A 23,626-nucleotide genomic window follows, 5' to 3' on the forward strand; every position below is an offset into this window, starting at 1 on the left:
TCACGAGAAAAGTCGGGTTTTAATTGTTATTTCTTTTATTCGCTATTGCCATTCATAATTCATCGGGGCAGCCTGTGCATACTGTTCTGAATGTGTCTGAGCTGGCAGACGGTCAATACCGCCCTCTAACGTCTTCGGCCGCTATTGCACTCCATTTGAAACTATGTAGTTTGTTTTCTGGGCCGAGCTGAGCCGTGCGGGCGAGGTTTAAATACTCCGGCATCAACTAGTGCCCCCCCCCCCTCGTTCATATGCAATGCCGGACAACGTGGGACGGACCTCCGTGACCAGTGCTTGGAATGGCGATCAGATAATTGTTTTAAATCTTTTTATTTTTCATGAGGTTTCACATTCAATCGACAGATCTACAGAATGTTCAGTGTCACTCTCATGAACAATTTTTAACAATTTTCCTTGTGCTCCCCACTCAATCCATTCTCCCATCTCTCACTCACACTCACACACTGGGACATACACACACGTACACGCGCACACACGCGCATACAGGCATACACACACACACACATACACTTGCCCACATACACACAAATAAACAATTAGACAACAAAAAAAAGAAAATAATAATAATAAAAATAAAGTAAAATAAAATAAAATAAAGGGACAGTAGGTAAATCATAAGTAAATAAGGAATAAGGAATAAAAGTGCAAATGTCGGTATTGTAAACAGTGACATTTTATAGCACCCAGTTGCTCACACCCGCTTATCGATAGCTACTCCGACAGAGAAGGGTCCGGGCCGCTGCGTGTTCAGCTCCCTTTCCCAGACCCGACCCCGTGGGGGCAGGGTTTGACAGCCATGCGCAGGCAACCAGGCACTTACACGCAGACAAAGAGCCTCAACAGATCAGCTAATCTAATCTGCTAAAACTCCACGTCTGTTATTTAGATATGACACATTTATAGGACTACATTATGAGTTTCCAGTTGAGTATAGAGTGGATTCCAGAGTTCTTGAAATAAGTGACCCTGGTTGTGCTTTTCAAGCGTTATCTTTTCTAAGGGAAGAAACTGAGATATTTGTTCTATGAACATATTGAATGTTGGTGCGATTTCATTTTTCCATAGAAGAAGTATACATTTCTTTGCAAAATATGTTATGTATACCAACAGTCTGCATTTCTTTTGGTCTAAGTGGCAGTTTGTTATATTATTTAATAGATAGACACATGGTGATAACTCAAATTCCAACTCCATGACAGATTTAGTAAATAAGTGGATCTTGTTCCTGAAATGCTTCAATTTGCTACATTGCCAGAACATATGCAGAAATGTTCCTTCTTTAATTTTACATCTTGGGCAATTTGGTGAGTTTTCTTTCGAGATTTTGTGCATTTTTACAGGAGTAAGGTAGAATTTATGAATACATTTGAAATTACTTTCTTTGATCTTATTGCTTGTAAAGGGAAAGAAAGTTCGATCACAGATATCTTGCCAATTGTTTTCTTCAAATTTCATTGCCAGGTCCGTCTCCCAGCATCTTAATAGAGCTGGGAAGACTGTTTGGCATTCATTAGTTAGAATTTCATATAGTTCACTGATTTTACCTTTAATTGTGGATGAGGTAGTTAGTTTTTCTTCCAATTCTGTCATTTCAAAGCTTAACTTGTTTTCTTTAGTAAGTGAACTTAAAGTGCTTTGAATTTGCATATATTTTAAGAAGTCTGAGTTAGGAATGTTGTATTCTTCTCTTAGCTCCTGAAATGCTTTTAATTTCCAGTTTTTATGAAAAAGGTCTTTAAGTTGAGTTACCCCCAAGTGTCTCCACTCCGATCAGATAATTGGATTCTTTTTTTTGCATTACATCAGAGACAAGGTAAGGACACTATATATCCAATCTTGTGTTGATCTGATATTTTTTTCTCCCGCGATCGAAGCTGTCTGTGAGGAATGTGTGTGTGCTGTTTACCGTTGGTGGCGGTGGGGGGGGAGCGCCCCACTACAAGCCCCATTTCATGCGTGCATGAGGAAGGATAATAACGATAATCTAGCATTGATTTCAGGAAGATTCGATAATCGAAAAATGACAACGTGATAATAACTGGATTTCACTAAAGGGCTATTTTCGCGTCTTTTCCTGGGATTACTAAAGGAGTCCCCACACACGGCGAGCGATTTTAGCCAGGCGACCGATTTTTTTAGCGAGCTGACCGACAGAATTGTATCGCCTCCATTGTTATGAATGAGAGAACACACGCGGCAGGAGATTTTGAAGCGACGGTCGGTAAGGTATTTCTGTCGCCTCGCTAAATATCGCCTCAATCCTATTTTTTGAGGCGACGGCACAAGGAAGGACAATGAGGAAATAACATGACTTCTACAGTAGAAGTAGTACAGAAGTTCTACTGGTGTATCATTTGTACACCTTTAATGTATCAATACATTCATTGATCAATAACCTACGTATTATTACCATGCTACTTATGTTCATTATTATTAACGGGAACAATTTAAATAAATAACGTTAGTTTGAGAAGCTATAGTGGCCGCTTGTCATTAACTAATAAATGAACAATGCGCCACGATGCACCTAGTGTTTTAATACTCGGGTAACAAAAGAAGTTGTGGATGTTGACAGAGTTTAATGTCCAGGCTGCAGCTGATCTAGTTTGTAAGGTTTATTGTCCAAAGAAAATGATGGTTGAGAACAAAACAGTTTGCGTCTTCCGTGAAAAAAACACTCTTTCAGCAGCTGCATAACAATACTTGTCCAATCGGTGGTAATGAACGTATCGTAGCGATCAGGCATGCAGTAATGTCAGGAAGAATGAGGAGAGGTTGTATTCGTATAGTGGTTTAATTCCAGCTCAATATGGGTTTTACAGGTTAATAATACTCCCTCGTAACGCACAACACAGCTACCTGCTATTAAATACGCTCGCTTCACAAGTGTTATATCATTAGTCTCACAGGATAGTGTTATCATCATCATCAACCTCATCAACCTTTATTTATTCTCGAAATTACAATTGACTAGGATGCAAACCCTCATTTTCAATGTAGTCGAGCCATAGGCTCCAACCAAACCCCCCCCCCCCAGAGTCGAACACCAGCCCCCCGCATGCACCCCGAAGGACCCCGGCCAGCCCCCATCGCTAAACTCCCCCAACCCACCGACGCCACAGGGATCCCCCGCACAAATAACCTACCATAACCCCTACCTAATATTATTAGTCTCTCAGGACAGTGTTCTATCATTAGTCTCACACAGGTGTTATATCATTCACTCAGGTTAGCCCAGGGTTAAACAGGCTAACATTCATCAATACATTTTGAATAATATGTAAACATATATTGCGTGAGAGTGGTGACCTATAGTATGAGTTAACAACACTATATTGTGTACTCGGGTGCTAATACTGTATAAAAAGGTAAATACATTCCCCTAGTTCTAATCTGAACACTAACTTACTAAACCTACGTGCCTTACCTAAGCCTTACCTAACTATAACTATAATCCTAACCTAGGGCTGCGGGTTATATATGTATTATTCGGTATACCATGAATGAGCCATGTAAATGTATGTGTTTGTATAATACTGTCATCAATAATACATTATTTTATATAAGCCAATACAAATATGGAAATGTATAGAAAAATAAACTGCACATTGCAGCGGTGTTACAAACAGATTGTGATTTAAATTAGATGAGAAAAGACCAGACTTGTATTAAGGCGAGACACCCCAGGTGAATAGGCAAATACAATGTTTTGGTTGATTTTGAGATTGTTATATTTTGCTTCCTAAATTGCATCCATAAATGTGCACATATTTAATGGGGAAGTGCCTCATTTGCATATATAAACATAAAATTCAGAAAGCTTACAATATATTTTTTCTTAGTTTATATGTACATAACAAACTGGGAAAGTTTCATAGTGATATCTATTCAAATATTTTGTTTGCCTGGGGTGTCTCGCCTTAAAACACGAAGACGTCTAAAAACAACATCATATGAATGAATGAATGAATGAAAACTTTATTTAACAGATTGCAGAATGGGTACAATACAGTACGGCTCAATACATACAATTGTTAAGGGGATGCAGACCTGAGAAAGACGTTTGTCTTGTTTCCATCAGGGTCCCCCATTTTCAATTCATATAGATATCACGATTGAATTTGTACTGGTTACACCAAAACTGTTATACTAAGGAAAATATTGTGATATGATATTTCAGCTATATCGCCCAGCCATAACCTAACCTGACTCCTTTTCAAAGTGAAGACTGGCAACATTTTCTCACACTGTAAGATCATCTTCCTCATTTGGTCCTCACAAGAATAGAAGTATGAACAAACAAACAGACACACACACAGATTGTCCGATATTATGTAAGTGAGCAGTCTTTGTGGTTAACAATACAAGTGGCCCTGTGGACATTTTCTCTGTCTCTCCTACATCATATGACAATCATTACACACACACACACACACACACACACACGCACACGCACACGCACGAGCACACGCACACAACCCCCTCAAACAGAGCGCTGCTATATTGAATCTAAACTCAAAAACAGCCCTGAGCAGGAAGGCATACAATACACAGTAGATAATAGACTGATGAAACTGTCTGCACATGGAGCCATACACTATTATATTAGTCTGTTACAACTTGTATGTACAAGTAGTAACAGAGAAAGATACAGAGAAAGAGAGAGAGGGCGTCTGTGTGTATGTATGTGTGTGTGTGGAAGGTTTGTATATATTTTTTTTTAAATCAACAACACTCCAACAATCTCCACTGCAACAACGTCTATACAGTATACAGTTAGCATACTGTGTGTTGCAGCCGTCATCCTCCCTGCAGCATACTGTACATGCTGTGTGTATCACATCTAGTGTCTGCCTTCTGTCATGATAGGGTCACATCTAGTGTCTGCCTTCTGTCATGATAGGGTCACATCTAGTGTCTGCCTTCTTTCGCTATAGGGTCACATCTAGTGTCTGCCTTCTGTCATGATAGGGTCACATCTAGTGTCTGCCTTCTGTCATGATAGGGTCACATCTAGTGTCTGCCTTCTGTCATGATAGGGTCACATCTAGTGTCTGCCTTCTGTCGCTATAGGGTCACATCTAGTGTCTGCCTTCTGTCATGATAGGGTCACATCTAGTGTCTGCCTTCTGTCATGATAGGGTCACATCTAGTGTCTGCCTTCTGTCGCCATAGGGTCACATCTAGTGTCTGCCTTATGTCATGATAGGGTCACATCTAGTGTCTGCCTTCTGTCACTATAGGGTCACATCTAGTGTCTGCCTTCTGTCATGATAGGGTCACATCTAGTGTCTGCCTTCTGTCGCTATAGGGTCACATCTAGTGTCTGCCTTCTGTCATGATAGGGTCACATCTAGTGTCTGCCTTCTGTCATGATAGGGTCACATCTAGTGTCTGCCTTCTGTCGTCATAGGGTCACATCTAGTGTCTGCCTTCTGTCGCTATAGGGTCACATCTAGTGTCTGCCTTCTGTCGCTATAGGGTCACATCTAGTGTCTGCCTTCTGTCATGATAGGGTCACATCTAGTGTCTGCCTTCTGTCATGATAGGGTCACATCTAGTGTCTGCCTTCTGTCGCCATAGGGTCACATCTAGTGTCTGCCTTATGTCATGATAGGGTCACATCTAGTGTCTGCCTTCTGTCACTATAGGGTCACATCTAGTGTCTGCCTTCTGTCATGATAGGGTCACATCTAGTGTCTGCCTTCTGTCGCTATAGGGTCACATCTAGTGTCTGCCTTCTGTCATGATAGGGTCACATCTAGTGTCTGCCTTCTGTCATGATAGGGTCACATCTAGTGTCTGCCTTCTGTCGTCATAGGGTCACATCTAGTGTCTGCCTTCTGTCGCTATAGGGTCACATCTAGTGTCTGCCTTCTGTCGTGATAGGGTCACATCTAGTGTCTGCCTTCTGTCGCTATAGGGTCACATCTAGTGTCTGCCTTCTGTCGTTATAGGGTCACATCTAGTGTCTGCCTTCTGTCATGATATGGTCACATCTAGTGTCTGCCTTCTGTCGTGATAGGGTCACATCTAGTGTCTGCCTTCTGTCGCTATAGGGTCACATCTAGTGTCTGCCTTCTGTCGCTATAGGGTCACATCTAGTGTCTGCCTTCTGTCATGATAGGGTCACATCTAGTGTCTGCCTTCTGTCATGATAGGGTCGAATCCCATTCTGTTTGTTTCCCTCTCTGTTATCTCAGTCAGTCAGCAGAGTGGACACTATGGGCCAAATAAAGAGGTAAATCAATCTCTCTCTCTCTCTCTCTCTTTTTCCATGCGTCCCCTTTGTCTGTTTGTTTCTATCCATCTATCTGACTCACAATCGCTTTTCCTTTACACACGCACTACACACACTTTTGTTACGCTTCAGTGAGAGGGTGGCGGTGATGTGCAGTATAGGCTGCCACTGCAGACTGTGGCCACGTGGCTCCGCTTACACTGACCCAGATACACATTCTCTAATCCTCCACACACACACACACACACCCAGATACACATTCTCTAATCCTCCACACACACACACACACACCCAGATACACATTCTCTAATCCTCCACACACACACACACACACACACACACACACACACACACACACACACACACACACACACACACACACACACACACACACACACACACACACACACACACACACACACACACACACACACACACACACACACACACACACACACACACACACACACACACACACACACACACACACACACACACACACACATAGTGGGACGCACACAGAGAAACAGATAGACATAGACGCAAACAGACACAGACAGACATGCACATACAGTACACATGCACAGTCGCACACACACAGTCTCTCACTCACTCACTCACTCACTCAGTGTGGTAACGTATAGCCTGCAGAAAGACTTGACACTTCAGGAACTAGTTGTGTCCACTGTGTGTTATCACTGACAGATACATGGGAGGACAAACCAATCACGTTCATTCACTCTGAATGGAGGACGACGTGCGAGCCGGGAAATGATGGGATTGAGCGCGATGCCGCCTTGGCTTGCTATGCGATTGGCCAGTTGGAATCCTCTCAACTTTATGCAAATTAATGCAATCTCCTCAGGGCGATAACCAATCGGTTGAAAGTGAGATTCGTTTCCTGGTCCATGCTTCACCAAGAAATACCGTTTGCTTCTGTTCACATTTAGACAGAAAACTGGACTTGTTGACATCAGCAGCACTGTGCTTCCATGCTTTCATGGGCGACATCATGCCCACACAAGCTGCCCACCTAAGGGCCAATCAAAGGGCCAATCAAAGGGCCAATCTAAGGGGAGCGAGCACTTGAGAGCATCTTGTATGAATGTGCAGGCTGTATGTTTGTTTAGTTTATGTGTGTGTGTGAGAGAGAATGTAGCCTTTGCACACGTGTGTGTGTGTGTGTGTGTGTGTGTGTGTGTGTGTGTGTGTGTGTGTGTGTGTGTGTGTGTGTGTGTGTGTGTGTGTGTGTGTGTGTGTGTGTGTGTGTGAATATATTACTACATACTACTCCACTTACACAGTGCGTTCTAAGTAATAGCTGAAACATACTACTCCTCTCCTCTTACAGTGTGCGTTCTAACAGCTGAAACATACTACTCCTCTCCTCTTACAGTGTGCGTTCTAACAGCTGAAACATACTACTCCTCTCCTCTTACAGTGTGCGTTCCAACAGCTGAAACATACTCCTCCTCTTACAGTGTGCGTTCTAACAGCTGAAACATACTCCTCTCCTCTTACAGTGTGCGTTCTAACAGCTGAAACATACTCCTCCTCTCCTCTTACAGTGTGCGTTCTAACAGCTGAAACATACTTCTCCTCTTACAGTGTGCGTTCTAACAGCTGAAACATACTCCTCCTCTCCTCTTACAGTGTGCGTTCCAACAGCTGAAACATACTCCTCCTCTTACAGTGTGTGTTCTAACAGCTGAAACATACTCCTCCTCTTACAGTGTGCGTTCTAACAGCTGAAACATACTCCTCCTCTCCTCTTACAGTGTGCGTTCTAACAGCTGAAACATACTCCTCCTCTTACAGTGTCTTACAGTGTGCGTTCTAACAGCTGAAACATACTCCTCCTCTTACAGTGTGCGTTCTAACAGCTGAAACATACTCCTCCTCTTACAGTGTGCGTTCTAACAGCTGAAACATACTCCTCTCCTCTTACAGTGTGCGTTCTAACAGCTGAAACATACTCCTCCTCTCCTCTTACAGTGTGCGTTCTAACAGCTGAAACATACTTCTCCTCTTACAGTGTGCGTTCTAACAGCTGAAACATACTCCTCCTCTCCTCTTACAGTGTGCGTTCCAACAGCTGAAACATACTCCTCCTCTTACAGTGTGTGTTCTAACAGCTGAAACATACTCCTCCTCTTACAGTGTGCGTTCTAACAGCTGAAACATACTCCTCCTCTTACAGTGTGCGTTCTAACAGCTGAAACATACTCCTCCTCTTACAGTGTGCGTTCTAACAGCTGAAACATACTCCTCCTCTTACAGTGTGCGTTCTAACAGCTGAAACATACTCCTCCTCTTACAGTGTGCGTTCTAACAGCTGAAACATACTCCTCCTCTTACAGTGTGCGTTCTAACAGCTGAAACATACTCGTTGTTCTAACAGCTGAAACATACTCCTCCTCTTACAGTGTGCGTTCTAACAGCTGAAACATACTCCTCTCCTCTTACAGTGTGCGTTCTAACAGCTGAAACATACTCCTCCTCTTACAGTGTGCGTTCTAACAGCTGTGTGTGTTCTAACACCTGAAACATACTCCTCCTCTTACAGTGTGCGTTCTAACAGCTGAAACATACTCCTCCTCTTACAGTGTGCGTTCTAACAGCTGAAACATACTCCTCCTCTTACAGTGTGCGTTCTAACAGCTGTGTGTGTTCTAACACCTGAAACATACTCCTCCTCTTACAGTGTGCGTTCTAACAGCTGTGTGTGTTCTAACACCTGAAACATACTCCTCCTCTTACAGTGTGCATTCTAACAGCTGTGTGTGTTCTAACACCTGAAACATACTCCTCCTCTTACAGTGTGCGTTCTAACAGCTGAAACACGCTGGAAGCTGAATGGATGCTGAGCGGATGTTTGAATGGCACCTCTTCACCCAATGAACATGGGCACTGCAGCGCACATCAAGGCTATTTTCTCTGCACACGGAAGCGGACTGAGAGATTCACTTGCAACGAGAACAGAATACACACAAACTCCTTGTGCTCTGCGTGTTTGCTCTAGCGTCGATGTACGCTTCTCACGTCCACCTCCAGTCTGTTTCTAGGGTGAAAGAACATCTTGCATGAATATGTAGGGTCTGTGTGTGTGTGTGTGTGTGTGTGTGTGTGTGTGTGTGTGTGTGTGTGTGTGTGTGTGTGTGTGAAGCTGTAAAAGGGGGCGTGGCAGTGGGTGTGGCCCATCACAAAAAGGTTGCAGCTAGTGCAAATTCATGCTCGTTTTCATTCTCACCCGCAGCAGAAGCGCCACACCACTCCTCCTACACTGCGTGGTGTCAACATGGCGTCTGTACACAACATCCTAAGAACACGCAGACACCGTGCATCCGTCAACTCCTCACCTACGGCCGGAGCGTCGTACTCCTCTCCCAGCAGTATCTCTGGAGCCGAGTATGCCAGCGAGCCACAGCTGGTGGCTAACATCGTCCCCGGCTGAAACAGGTTACTGAAGCCAAAGTCTGTCAGCTTCACCGCCCCCTGCTGGGGGAAGAACACCACGTTCTCCGGCTTCAGGTCCCGGTGGACCACGTGGAGGCGGTGGCAGTATGCCACGGCGCGCACGATCTGAGCGAAGTGTCGCTTGGCGGTGTGCTCGGCCACACCTCCCTGTGGTGGAGGAGACAGGCAGACAGGCAATCAGACAGACAGCCAGACAGACGGGTAAACAGTGCCGGCCAGTGGTTCATTCACATTCAATTCTCAGTCAATTCATCATGTGATACTTCCTGGATTCATTGAATTAAAAGGTTAATCAAACCTGGTCCTAATTTGACTATTTAAAGTGAAAAGGCAGCCTAACGCAACACAGAAATGGCTCTAAAATAGATCTTTGGCAGGTGAATTGTGACGATGACCATGGGTGCTACAGTCTATATCGCCCCTGCAAACTGCTTTCTGGAACTATTGTAAGTCTCATGTGACAGTCTAGTCAGGGAGGACAGACCGACAAAGAGACAGACAGACAGACGGACGGACAGACAGACAGACAGACAGACAGACAGACCTCATGGCGGAGGATGTAGTCGTAGAGGTCGCCCCCCTCAGCCAGCTCCATGACCAGGTAGAGGGTCGTCGGCGTGTTGATGACCTCATAAAGGCGAACCACGTTGGGGTGTTGCACCAGCTTCATACACCTGAGAATGACCAAAGAATGATCCCCTTCTGATAGTAATAATAAACAACAGATAATCTGATTGAATAATAGAATAATGCAATTGTGTAACATAATTGACCTATCTCAAGCCCCCCCCCCCCCCCCCCCCGCCTCTCAGCTTGACAGAGGAGAGCAAAGCTTGTGATAGGAGGGTCCAGAAAATAAATCATTGTTTGTCAGAGGAAAAGCAACCGTTGTGATTGGAAGGTCAATAGAAATGGCGGTGCTTGACATAGGTCAATTGATTAACTGGGAAAAGAAATAGTTGCCAATGGTATTGGTAGTAGTAGTATTGATCCATGTTGGCGTGCACTGCGCCAGCCCCATTATGTACCTCACTTCCTGCAGGAGGTGGCTTGCCGCCATGACATCTAGCTTGGTCTTATCGATCATCTTAACGGCGACCAGTTGCCCCGTGACAACGTGACGGGCCAGTTTGACCACCGCGAAGTGGCCCCTGCCCAACGTCCGGCCCAGACGGTAGAGCCCGCTGAGGTCAGAGCGGCCGGAGTTTGACCCTCCGGAGCAGTCCATGTTTCGGGGGTGGGGGTTGTTTTGGGAGGGAAGGCCGTCGGAAGAGGGGTGGAAGAGAGGTGGGCAGAGGAGAGGGTCGTAGCCGGGGGTGACGTTCAAGAAGAGGGCGGGAGGAGGGGGAACGGGAGAAGAGGAGGGGTACGAGGAGGAGGAGGAGGAGGAGGAGCGCCGGCGTCGACTTTCTCTAATGACGGTGATTTGCCTGGCGGGAGAGAGGGGAGGAAAAACTCACGTCAAATACAACGGAAGAACAATTACATTGTTGATCATTTTGGGTTTCAATTCAATGGGGGAATAGGCTCTGGATAGACTTGAATGTTGCTGCTGCTACCACGCATCCCTTCAACTATAAAGGTTTCCAGAAATGGAATCATATTCTCAGTTTTTCACAAAGGCTTTGTCCTGCTTAGAGAGGGGGGGGGGGGGGGGGTTCAGAGTGATTCTAATCAGAACAGAGAAGCCATGCTGGGTGAAAAACAGAGTAGTAGAGGAGAGCAGAGCAGAGCCAAGTGGAGAAGAGTAGGCTACTGTTTTATTGTCCATCAGGTGAAAGGTTGCAGCTATGAGGGGTCATGTTTTGTTGTGGCTCGAATAACAGCCATCCAGCGCAAATGGACACACGATCAATACTGTAACAGGAGACTGTTGTATGTGTGTGTGTGTGTGTGTCATCAGTTAAGCACATGTGGCTAGAGGGTGACATTAGATGGCATCATCATCTTCCCTGGGGCTGCATGTTACCATCATTGTCTTCATCGTCATCATCATCGTCATCTTAATTGTATCATTGTATCAAATCATTATTATCACTATCATCACCACCACTATCATCATCATTATCAACAATATTATTATAATCATCATCCCCACCACAGCAGAATCAACAACAACAACAACAACAACAACAACAACAACAACAACAACAACAACAGTAGCAGCAGCAGCAGCAGCGTTTCCCAAAGGATTAGAATTTAAAGGCCCCCTAACCCAGACTCACCATTTCAAAGGCTCACAATTAGGCATCGCTTAATAAACCCGAGCAGCACCAACAACGGCATCCTCTCTGTCTGATATACTTGAGTTCAGTTCAAATGGCCTACTTGCCAACCAAGGCATGCTTGAAACCCTATTATTATTAATCAATCATCCGAGCAATATTCTGCATCCTGGCCCTATAGCCAGGTTGTTACACGGCCAGTGTAAACGCGTCCAGCTGTTCTGGACTTCGCCGCAACTGCAGTCCCGAGTTCACAACCATGAACATGAACCATCACCATCACCCCCCGCGCCTTACCAGCACGGACTGCCCAAGTGATCATAAACATTTCAATACAAGAACGTAGCCATGTATAATACACTACATATTGTTACGATCATAATAATAACCTAGTGCATGGAGTCGAATAGGCTGCAGTGAACAATAACCTGGCGATAACTTACCATTGTTGTTGCACAGAGATTATCCAGAGCTATTCTTGCAATAATTGTCCTCACACCACTTCACTGCCTCGCGTGTATTGTCCGACTGAAGTCATAATTCGTCGACTCGTCCCGTTCTACTGTGCGCGCTGTGGCTGTCTGTGTCTGTGTCTCGGCAGCAGCGCACTGTACTGTACTGTACTGTACTATCTCTCTATTCTCTGACTTGATTCCGGAGTCGCTCTCCGCAGCAGCAGCAGCAGCAGCAGCCATGTCCGTGTCTGGCCTCCTTCTGACGTCAATGCATTCCAGAGAGAGAGAGAGGGGGGGAGGGGGAGGGAGAGAGAGAGGGGGGGAGAGAGAGAGAAAGAGAGGGAGGGGGAGAGAGAGGGGAGAGAGAGAGAGGGGAGATAGAGAGAGAGAGAGGGAGAGGGAGAGAGAGAGAGGGAGAGGGGAGAGAGAGAGGGAGAGAGAGAGAGAGATAGGGGGGTGAGAGAGAGAGGGGGAGAGAGAGGGGAGGGAGAGAGAGAGAGAAAGAGAGGGAGGGGGGAGAGAGAGAGAGAGGGAGAGAGAGAGAGAGAGAGGGGGGAGAGAGAGAGGGAGAGAGAGAGGGAAAGAGAGAGAGAGGGAAAGAGAGAGAGAGGGGAGGGAGAGAGAGAGAGAGGGAGGGGAGAGAGAGAGGGGAGAGAGGGAGGGAGAGAGAGAGAGAAAGAGAGGGAGGGGGGAGAGAGAGAAAGAGAGGGAGGGGGGAGAGAGAGAGAGAGGGGAGAGAGAGAGGGGAGAGAGGGAGAGAGAGAGGGGAGAGGGGGAGAGAGAGAGAGAGAGAGGGGAGAGAGAGAGGGGGAGAGAGAGGGAGAGAGAGGGAGAGAGAGAGAGAGAGAGAGAGAGAGAGAGAGAGGAGGGGGGGAGAGAGGAGAGAGAGAGAGAGAGAGAAAGAGAGAGAGGGAGGGGGGGAGGGGGAGGGGGAGAGGGATAAATGACTGTATGCAGAACAGTGCTTTGCTTCAGAACTCCAAGACTATTGTGTCACTGACTGACTTGCTTTGTAATGAGGGAGGCGTGGGGAATGTAAACAATACTAGGGATAGTACAGCAGAACCTGAATATACACATTCCTTAAATGCTTTGTTCCATTGAGAATGTATATTATATAAGAGTTGACGCAAGAAGGCTGGAAGTTGTAACTTTAACTTCAATTAGGCCTGGTAATTGGTGAATCGGGGGTGTGTACTGTATCATATGTGGGTGTATGGAGTGATTTGTTGGTTTCACAGCATTATTGAAATGCAAAACACAATATTGGTCAAATGACTATTGCTATTTGAACAATTTGAACAATTTCGATGTTGGATGATCTCATCTCTCAACTGTCCATTGTCACAGTCACAGTCACAGTCTGAAGAGGTCTGTTAAATGAACTACCATGGCGTCATCTAGTGGTCACTATTGAATAATACACCATGGGCTTTTCATAGACATTTTCTCTCTCGCACACGCACGCGCGCGCGCCATCATCACATCATAGCTTTGATATCATTTGAATCTAAAATGGGGTTTATCATGACTTTTTAAATTAACAAAGTGCATCTGCAGAAGCCATAGGAGAGAAGAGCCTAGAATGCAGAAATTATCTCAATACTATGATTGTGAAATATGAATACATATTCACCTTTTAAATTACCCGTTGATAACTAGAATGGGTGCTAATTGGAGCACGTGTATGTCTGCGACATGGGTCATAAATAGTTCTCCCCAATGAATGACGGGCGTAACAAGGCATATACATGTTATGTGTACCTTGTGGCCTTTTGATTTGAAGCTGAGTCCCTCATTGGAAATTATGATTTTAATTTAAAGAGAAAATTGGACACCTTCTTGCCATGGATGTTTTTAATATTGTCTGTAGACTGTATTCATTGAAATGTTAAGACATTTTCTCTACTTCTTAGTATTTGTTTGCTCTCACTATCTAAATAAGAACAACATTCTATTTGTTCACTTGCTTTAATCCGCGAAATGACTAATCAAACAAGTCACGAGCCGGGGGAAATGTGTGTCTGTTTACATCAGAGCAGTAGCCTAACTACTTCCCTTTCCGGTGCGTGCACCAATCTACGTAACCGGAGTGCAATATTCCCTATCTCCTCCCGAGTCTTTAACATGACTACAATAAAGGCTGAAATAAAACAAAAACAATCCTAGAACAGTAATACTGCAACAGCAAACAGTAAACAGCAGAGTCAAGCGCACACGTTGCGAACCAACAATGAGCACCATCCACATAAAGTCAGTCCATAGAAAAGTCACTGTGTCAGGCGGGCACGCAGGTCGCCCTGGCAGACCGGCGCAATCCCAATGCCAGCGGCGGTGGCGACGCACCAAAGTCCGGCGGAGACAGAGCCACCGGGGCCACGGGGGCCGGCAGCGGGTCCCGAGCCGGTGTCACCGGCGGGGCAGAGGCGGGCCGTGTCCAGCACTGAGGAGAGCTTGCCGACGGCGGTGCAGGTGGCAGGCCGGACCGAGGCCCCGTCACGGGCAACCCAGAACTGCGTGTGAGGTCAGGCAGCCGAGGAACGACGACGGGCGCTGGCGCGGCGACGCGGACTGGCAGATCATCATAGATCGATCGGGGCGGAAGCGGGTCATCGCGAACCGGGTAGAACTTGCGCAGGAATCTCCTGTTCCGAAGCGTGACCCTGCCGGAGCCGTCAATCTTGACCACATACTGATCGTGCTGACGCACCTCCACGACGCAGCCCGTCCTGTCCCACTTGTTGGGGTGGAGCCCCGTCTGGTTCTGCACACGGACCAAGTCCCCCACTACGAGCGGAGGGAGGCGTTTAGTGTGCTCTGCCCAGGTGCTCGCTGTGCGGATGTGGCATTTGCGGAGGGCCTCCTCCCTCGCTGTCAGCGTCTCGCGCCAGGTCTCATGCGGCCTGTACTTTCCGGGGGCAATCGGGATGAAATCACGTATCGGGCGGCCGAACACGCACATGGCTGGGGAAATCTTCGTGTCTGGGTCAGGCGTATTGCGGTATTGCAGAATCGCCCTCTGCACAGCATCGGTGTCGAGGTCACCCTTCGGGCCAGTGTTGTCGGTGATCAGCCGTTTCATAGTCTTCACCCCAATCTCCGCACGGCAGTTGCTGTGGGGGAACGCCACTGATGAAAGGCGGTGGTGGACGCCCCATCTTCGCAGGAAAGACCTGGTCTCGGCAGAGGTGAACTCAGGCCCCCCGTCTGACGAGAGCTCTTCAGGCGTCCCTTATGTCGCAAAGGCGCGATGTAAGTGGTATATGAGGTCGGGAGCGCCACCTGATGTCCTTGAGACAATCGGCCAGTTCAAGTAACGGTCCACCGTCACGAGGTAGTGTACCCCCCTGTGCATGAAAAAGTCAGAACACACCGCCTGGAAGGGGTAAACGGCGGGGATGGGTGGGGTTGGTGGGGCCCCAGGTTGCGAGGGCACCATCCGGTGGCAGTGCTCGCAGCTGTTCCGAGTGGCGCTGATGTCGGCTGACATGCCCGGCCAGAACACAGAGGATTCTGCGCGAGCCATCATCATCGAGACGCCCTGGTGTGCAGCATGGAGGGCGCTCAGTACCTCACCTCGTAGCGAAGGCGGTATGATCACCCTGTCCTTGAACAGGACCACCCCGTCAGTGGATGTGATGTCCTCACGGTACTGGTGGAAGCCGTGAATCGCCTCCGGCATCCCGACCCTTGACTCAGGAAAGCCATCAGCCACCATCTCCTCCATATCGCCGTCGCTGCTAGTGGCATCCCTGACACAATCCCATGTCACCGACCGTAATGACTCCAGCCCCGCGGCGCACCACGTCAGGTCACCATCCTCAATGTCGCCGTCGTCCTCCGGCTCAGCTCGGCGCAGGAAAGACAGCACGTCGGTGTGCGTGCTGGGCGAGAGGTGGGTCACCTCGGCGGCGCGGTCGTCTGGAAGGTTCATGAGTGACGGCCGCGAGGTGCAGACCGGCCTGCGGGACATGGCATCCGCCGCCTTGTTCTTCATGCCCGGGACATGGACGATGCGGAAGCGATACCGCAGAGTCTTCTCATTGAGGTTCCTGAGGCGGGGGTTGGGTATGTCGTCAAGTGCTCTGTCCGCAAGGAGTTTCAGTAGCGGCTTGTGATCGACTGCCACAATAAAGTTCTCGCAGCCCAATACGAAGTAGCGCGCCTTGTCTAGGGCATCTTCAACCGCGAGGGCCTCGCCCTCCACAGGCGCGTATCTGGACTCCGCTGCATGCGTGAACCTGTTGCAGACTAGTGTGATCTTCCACCCGTCGGTGCAGCAGAAGGGTCTAACTGGTGTGCACAGGCAGTGCTTCTGGAACAACCAAAATCCGATGCCCTCCTTCGACCAGTCTGTGGCAAGGCATGTCGGCCTGGCCTTGTCGAAGATGCGGACACCGCGCTCGATCTCCTGGACAATCATGTCCTTCGACTCGCAGAATATCTCCTCCAACTCCGGAGACCACTCGAAGCGTGCTCCGCTCTGCAGGAGTTTCCGGAACGGCAGCATACGTTCAGCCATACTGAAGGCGTAGGCCACTTGGTTGACAAGCCCAAACCATGATCTGACGTCAGTGATGTTGCGTGTACGTGGGAAGTCGTGGATCGCCTCCAGGTAGCGGCCGCACGGTCGTACGCTGTCCATGGTGATCGTGAAGCCCGCAAAGTCTACCGTGGACGAGCCGAAGACGAACTTCTCCGGGTTGAGGATGATTCCGTTCCTGCCGCATACATCCAGCCACTTTATCGCCTGGAAGTAACTCTCCTCGATCGTGTCAGCCCACAGCAGTGTGTCATCCACGCATTTGGTTTAGTTACCAATGTCCGCAACCACCTCGTCGTACCGTCGTGAGTAACCATCCCCCAACGCCATGTACCCCTGCGGGGGCCGAGAGGTACCGGTAGCGCCCCCACGGAGTGATGAACGTTGTCTTGTGGCGGTCATCTCTGTGCAGTGGGACGCTGTGGTAGCCGTTCCACCAGTCGAACATGGTTTTCCGTTTCCCGCTGTATTATCTCGTTATGAAAACCGGCGTTCCTCTGTAGCAAGAGTGTACTTGCCATTTTTTGTGGTGATAAAGGGTTGTGTGTGTCTTGTGATCTACAACTGGGTTAGGTTGGCCACAGAAGCACATGTGTAAGTCTGGTACCAGGGCTCTTAAGGGGGCCCTCTCTATTCTGTGTTTTTTCCTTAGTAAAAATCAGATAGCAGGTTAGCACATGAGCTGTGTGAAGCTGTTAGACACTTCATGTAGCTGACTGTGACTGTGTCATGCTCTTTTTTGTCATTACATCGTATCATGGGTGTGGGGTCGTAAAGGGGTGCACTGGTAATCCTTTCCTCCCCTTTTTGATGGGCAGGGGTTAAAACCTCCTGTCCTTCAAGGTTCCTGTCACGTTGCTGTTCGGCACGTTACAGGGTAAGAAGGGGGGGGGGGGGGAGTTTCCTGGTCCCACGCCCTGGAAGATTGGGCGTGTGCACCGCAGAAATTCTCCCGCCATAGAGTATGTCACTGTGCGCGTCTCTGTTGGTAAGACTTCCGTGAGTTGTTCAGGTCCATATGATGGATCTGTTTCAGGGAGTTGTCAGAGCTCCTCCTCACGAAGCTCCTACTCGGGCCTTCTGTGAGTTAGGACTCTCCTTCCCTGTGAGGGAGCCTCCTCAGAGTTCAGAGCCTCCTCCTCAGATTGTCAAGGTGTGTAGAACTTCAAAAAGGAGTCCTGCTCTATTGTGTGTATTCGATTCAATTCGATTATTGAGTGTGTATTGGTTCAGTGCCTCCTCCTCGGAGAGCCCTAACCCAAATTTTACATAGATCAATGTTGCAATATATTCTTTTTAATCTATACAGCTCGCGTGGGAAGTCTCTCTGGGGATTTCCGTCTCCTCCCTATGGGAGGGTGGTGGGATGTAAAAATGTAAACAAATTTTACCCTCAGCTGCGTCACGAGGGATTCATGTCAGTCTGTGTTCTTTCTTTTTTGAATAAAAAGAGGAAGGTACATGAAGCACCATGTCGTTCTCCCAGGCGACTTGGAGGAACAATGTTTGGTGTCTTGCTAGACTATCCATTGATGTGTTTGGGTCTCGACGCATACATAGTGCTGGCTCGGTGTGTTTCTGTTAAAGAATCACACAGGGGCTAAGTGCGCCTTGGTTGCTTGTTAAAACAGCGTTTTTATAGGGCAACTGGGATGGAGTTTTGTCTCTTCCGAGCGCCAGTTTACTAGGTTGTCTCGATGAATTCTCGTTCATATCTGGGGGATGTTAACGGAATAGATCAGAACATAGGTAGAGGGGTCTCACGCCCTTGGGGTGGGCCACTGAGCACGGTCTAAATGGGGACCGTCTGGGTGGCGCCCTCTTTTCATGTTTTAGATTGACACGCATACCTACCCCCTCTTCTGGAGTGGGCATGTCGGCGTGGTTAGGACACAGGACTGGTCTGGTCGCGCTGGTCCAGGTCAGTTAACCCGTTGTCCGCCAGGGATGCAGATCTGCTGTTCTGGTACCCTGAGGGACTTGTGCTTTTTTCGGGGGGAAAAATGCCGGGTCGGTCCAGGTGTCACAGGGTTAGGCGTTATGGAGACCCTTTGTTGGGTACATGTTGTACTCTGCACTATCGTAATGGCTTACGGCCATACCAACCTGTACACGCCCGATCTCGTCCGATCTCGGTAGCTAAAGCAGGTTCGGTCCTGGTTAGTACTCGGTTGGGAGACCGCCTGGGAATACCAAGTGCGGTGTGCTTAGGGCTGGTTCTCCATTATTTTCGCTCCTCTCTCACGCGTGGCGAAGAGAGGGCTGTTGGGGTGGTCTTGGACCTCCTCTGGTAATCCTGTGCTTCCCGTGCCGCCGGGCCCGGTCCGAAGTAAAGTTTCGTTGATACCGTAGGCCTGGGATAACCCTTTTTTGAAAACTGAAACACTTGTACTGCGGTATAGCCAGTGTATACCCGCAGGTGTGTTTTTTTCTTGAGGGGTTATAGGAACAACCACCGTCTGTACCGAGCGGGTGGTTGATTCCCTGGTGTGTTGGAGCAGAGTCAACTCCCGGGTTACCCGGTTGAGTGTGCCCCTGCACGTTCATGACGTCTGCCAATCGTGTCAGCCTTCTCTGCCTCAACCCCTCTGGGTGTTTTTTTTTTAATGGAGGCTTTGTCATGGTGATCAACAACGCCAGCATACGCCCCTTCCGCCGGGGGGGCTGTTTTCAGCTGACTCCTTTGGCGCCTGTCTCGTCCGCAGTACTCCAGGCTCAGGTTACAGCCTGTTGCCTGGTTTCCCCGGTGTGCTGCCTGCTTCCGTTGGTTAACCTTTTTTGTGTGCTTACGGCCATGCTGACTGCCTGTTCTGCAGGGTCAGTATGCCAGGCGTGTGCTATTGGGGGGAAAGGGCCCGCTCTTGGAGGGACCCTTATCCGAATACGCTGGCGATGTGGGGGGCGGTGTCACTACGTGACCGCCTGGTGGGGTCTTGATGCCTGGCGTCATTGACCTCTCCGGGCCCCCTTTTTCCAGGGCATCCAGTCCCTTCGGTGGGTCTGGGTCTTCCTTCGCGCTCCGCTGCTACGGCCTTGCCACGGGGTTGGGTTACTCTTGACCCCGTGATTTTGGGGGCAGTAACGAGGTTTGTTCCTTTCGTTCGTTCCCGGGTGGCATGCGGGTTGTGCGTGTGTGTAGTTGTGGGTCAAGCCACGGTCTGCTCACCCTGTGCGTTGAGTTGCTTGAGTGCCTCTTCGCACGGTCGGATCCGTCGCCCTCCCGTGAACCTCCAATAGGGGGGGTATCCTCCATTAGGGAGGGTCGGGGGGGCTCGGTCCTCCCCGGTCTGATGGTTGTGGGGGGCCTCAGCGGGGTACATTCGTCAGGCTATGGCTCCGCTCAGCCCCTGTTATGCAGACAGGTGCTGAGCAAGCCATAACGACATAGAACGAAGGGTTATGTATATAACCCAGTTCTATGAGTTATGGTGCGCTCAGCACCTGGACGCCGCTGCGGCCCTTGATTTTTCATTGTGGTGAAATTTGTTGGGAAGGAGATGAGTGTGTGGCCCCACCCCTGCTTATGTAGGTAAGCGGATGGGGGTGTGGCCAGATGAATGCTGGCATGTAAAGGTACATGGTGGAATTTTTTATTCAGTGTATATACGCTGAAGCGAGATATATGCAGACAGGTGCTGAGCGCACTATAACTCATAGAACTGGGTTATATACATAACCCTTCGTTCTTGCCCCACTGATGGGAGCCGAATCCAGGATCCGATTTTTCTGATGAATACCCCCAAAACATGGAGATCCCGAACGCAATTTATACAAATGGAAGTATTGATTGCGCCGTAACGAATCATTAAAAAAAGATACCGTTAACTGGAATATGTTGTGCTTTTGGATTATGTTGGATTATGTCATTTGTTTGTCATGACAAAAAAATCGCGATTTACCCGGTGGCTACAACAAGACACAGTGACTACATGCAGTCACTGTGTGTTGTTGTAGCCACCGGGTAAATCGCCAGGTCGCTTGTATGCTTTCGAAGTTGGTTAAGGTTAGAGTTTGTCTTAAAGCATGGCGATAGAAAGCCTGCCCTTCTTTCGACGGTTAAGGCACTCTTTCGAAGTTGGTTAAGGTTAGAGTTTGTCTTAGAGCATGGCGATAGAACGCCAGGTGCTTTGCAGGCTGTTCGACGCGGAAATGGGCAAAGCCACAGCTCGTCACGCTATTGGGCGCACATGTCACATGACCAGAAACGTCAGTGGCCAATCAGATTCGCAAATCGCACAGCAACACAAAGCATACACACGGCCAGGCATGGGGGGGGGGGGGGGGGGGTTGTTGTGATTTTTGGTTAGGGCCCACACAACATGCCTATAGAATACAGGCTATTTATATTTTCTTTTCCTTTTTCATTTATTATTATTATCTATAATAAAAAAAATAATAATAAAAAAAAAAAAAGTGATCCAGATTTGGACTGATATGATACTGTACTAGTGAATTCCTGTGATTGTGGTCATAGAGAATTAGTCTTGTGCAGGGATCATTTCCAGAAGTATTTAGACAAAGTCATAGACATAGTTACTCAGGTTTTCTATAGACTGTAGGCCCACCTTTTTTTGCATTAATAATTCTATCTTGATTCTAACAAACTAGATTGTGTGTTTAGGTTTATTTGTTATGTTATTGGGTGATGACTTGCTTCATGATAGTGTTCCTTCAGAGATTCTAGGCCCACTGATCAGACAGGTTGTGAAAAGCTGTGACAAGGACCTATTTAACCTATATATCTATTAGCTGCTACAATAATACACTGATATCAAGCCTACTGGTTGCTGTTCAATAATAATAATAATAATTACCATAATTAGCTGTCAGGAAACAAATAAAACGTGTAAATAAAACGTTTGTCATTATTAGAAGGTTATATAGGTGACAAGGTGGATTGACTTAATTACTGCTATATCCTGTTATTATTATTATTATTATTATTATTATTATTATTATTATTATTATTATTATTATTATTATTATTATTATTATTATTATTATTATTATTATTATTATTATTATTATTATTATTATTATTATTGTTATTGTTATTGTTATTGTTATTGTTATTATTATTATTATTATTATTATTATTATTATTATTATTATTATTATTATTATGCAACATTATTATTATGCAACATTATTATTTGATATCAGTATATAGTTATAGATATAGTTCTTCAGACGGATTCCTACGCCACTATAAAACTACATTATCAATGGTTTGGCTTGAACAAACAGACAGGCAAGCGGATATACAGACAGACAGACAGACAGACAGACAGGGGGGGTTGGGCCGGCAGGGTACTACTAAGTATAGTAATATGGTTTATTTGCATTGGGAAAGATACAGACACATTAGCTGGTTGAACAACATCTATATGTGTGGTAATCAGTGGTGCAGTCGTAATATGGGCCAAGGCCAAACGCCGCGTGCGCATACATGTTCCCTTGGTTGCACACAGAATAGATGATTAATATTATGCATAACAACGTTTTAAATGTAATTGTAGTTACAATTTCTTTAATTGAATTAACTTAAACTAGAAAAGTAAATACAAACTAAATTAACAATGTAACTTAACGTTAGTTTACAGAAGGACAGTTTCCTTCAGACTGAAGAAGCACAACTTGTCTCATCCTTCCAGTCGGGAGATCAAGCAACCCCCACCTACAGGGCTTGTATTTGGCCAATCAGAGAGCGTCTCAGAGAAATGCGGCTTGTTTGTGTAATCACGCCTTGTATTTTGGTTGTCGGTATCCTATTATTATGCAAAGTCTAGGTGATAAGTGCTGGCCGGGGTATACGGCGCGACGAGTAATTTTTGTGTGCGCGCTTCTGCCTCAGTGACGTAGCCTAAACGGCGTTTGACCGCGTTTGCCCACCACTGCATGCCTGGTGGTAATAATGCAGATATTGAGTGTATTTCAGTGAAAATGCGCGTGGTGCACGCCTCTGCGCGCAGCCTCAAATCCAACCAAAGCGGAAGTGAAGCGGCGGTCGCCCGTCCGTCAGTCCGCCTTGAATCGCGTCTGGTCTGCCCGGGCCGTAACATTGCACTATCTCTGTGGTGATGTTATTACCCCTCCTGCTGGTAATATGTAGGAACTGTCATCTCGGTCTGGAGACGATGGCTACGTCATCAGATACGGCCCGGACTGGTGTGTGTCTGAGCGCGAGCTAATGGCTGGCAGTTGTATGTATATCTGAGAGCATAATAATAAAGCTATCTATTGAAACAGAGGTTGGGTAGGTGGGGTGGGACTGTACATTGGAGGTGGTTGGGTGGGTAGGAGGGGTGGGTGGGCGAAACTGTACAACTGAGTTAATGCTAGTGCTAATATTCTATATGCCTATGGCATCTTTCAGTTGTGTGTGTGTTCTGGATGCCATTGTACCTCTGCTAATCATTGTATGTTCTGCTATTGTGTTGCAGAAAACCACTCTGAGATACCATTCTAACTCAATCACTCACTCTGAGATACCATTCTAACACAATCCTTTTGAACAACATTAAAATACAAAGGACTGTTCTCTGCCTCTGTGTCCACTCTCTGACCGGAGTTGCCGTTCTGGATCAAGTGGCTCCAGCACAAACATTACAAACTGTAACTCCTCTCAAGCACAGCAGACACAAGTGGTTTCCTTAACGGATTT

At 47.2% G+C, this 23,626-nt stretch overlaps 1 protein-coding gene across 1 annotated transcript in view; it reads right to left on the reverse strand.

Moving 5' to 3' along the window:
* Window positions 1-12,622, reverse strand: part of snrkb (SNF related kinase b) — a 56,030-nt gene extending 43,408 nt beyond the window's left edge. Inside the window, 4 exon segments of the mRNA XM_084316684.1 lie at window positions 9,622-9,886; window positions 10,284-10,413; window positions 10,768-11,169; window positions 12,408-12,622. Of these exon segments, the coding sequence (XP_084172810.1) occupies window positions 9,622-9,886; window positions 10,284-10,413; window positions 10,768-10,967 (595 nt within the window). The 5' untranslated portion in view covers window positions 10,968-11,169; window positions 12,408-12,622.
* Between the last annotated feature and the right edge of the window lie 11,004 nt (window positions 12,623-23,626).

The sequence above is a fragment of the Notolepis coatsorum genome (genome assembly GCF_963971535.1).
Source record: "Notolepis coatsorum genome assembly, chromosome: 6".
Taxonomy (NCBI): domain Eukaryota; kingdom Metazoa; phylum Chordata; class Actinopteri; order Aulopiformes; family Paralepididae; genus Notolepis; species Notolepis coatsorum.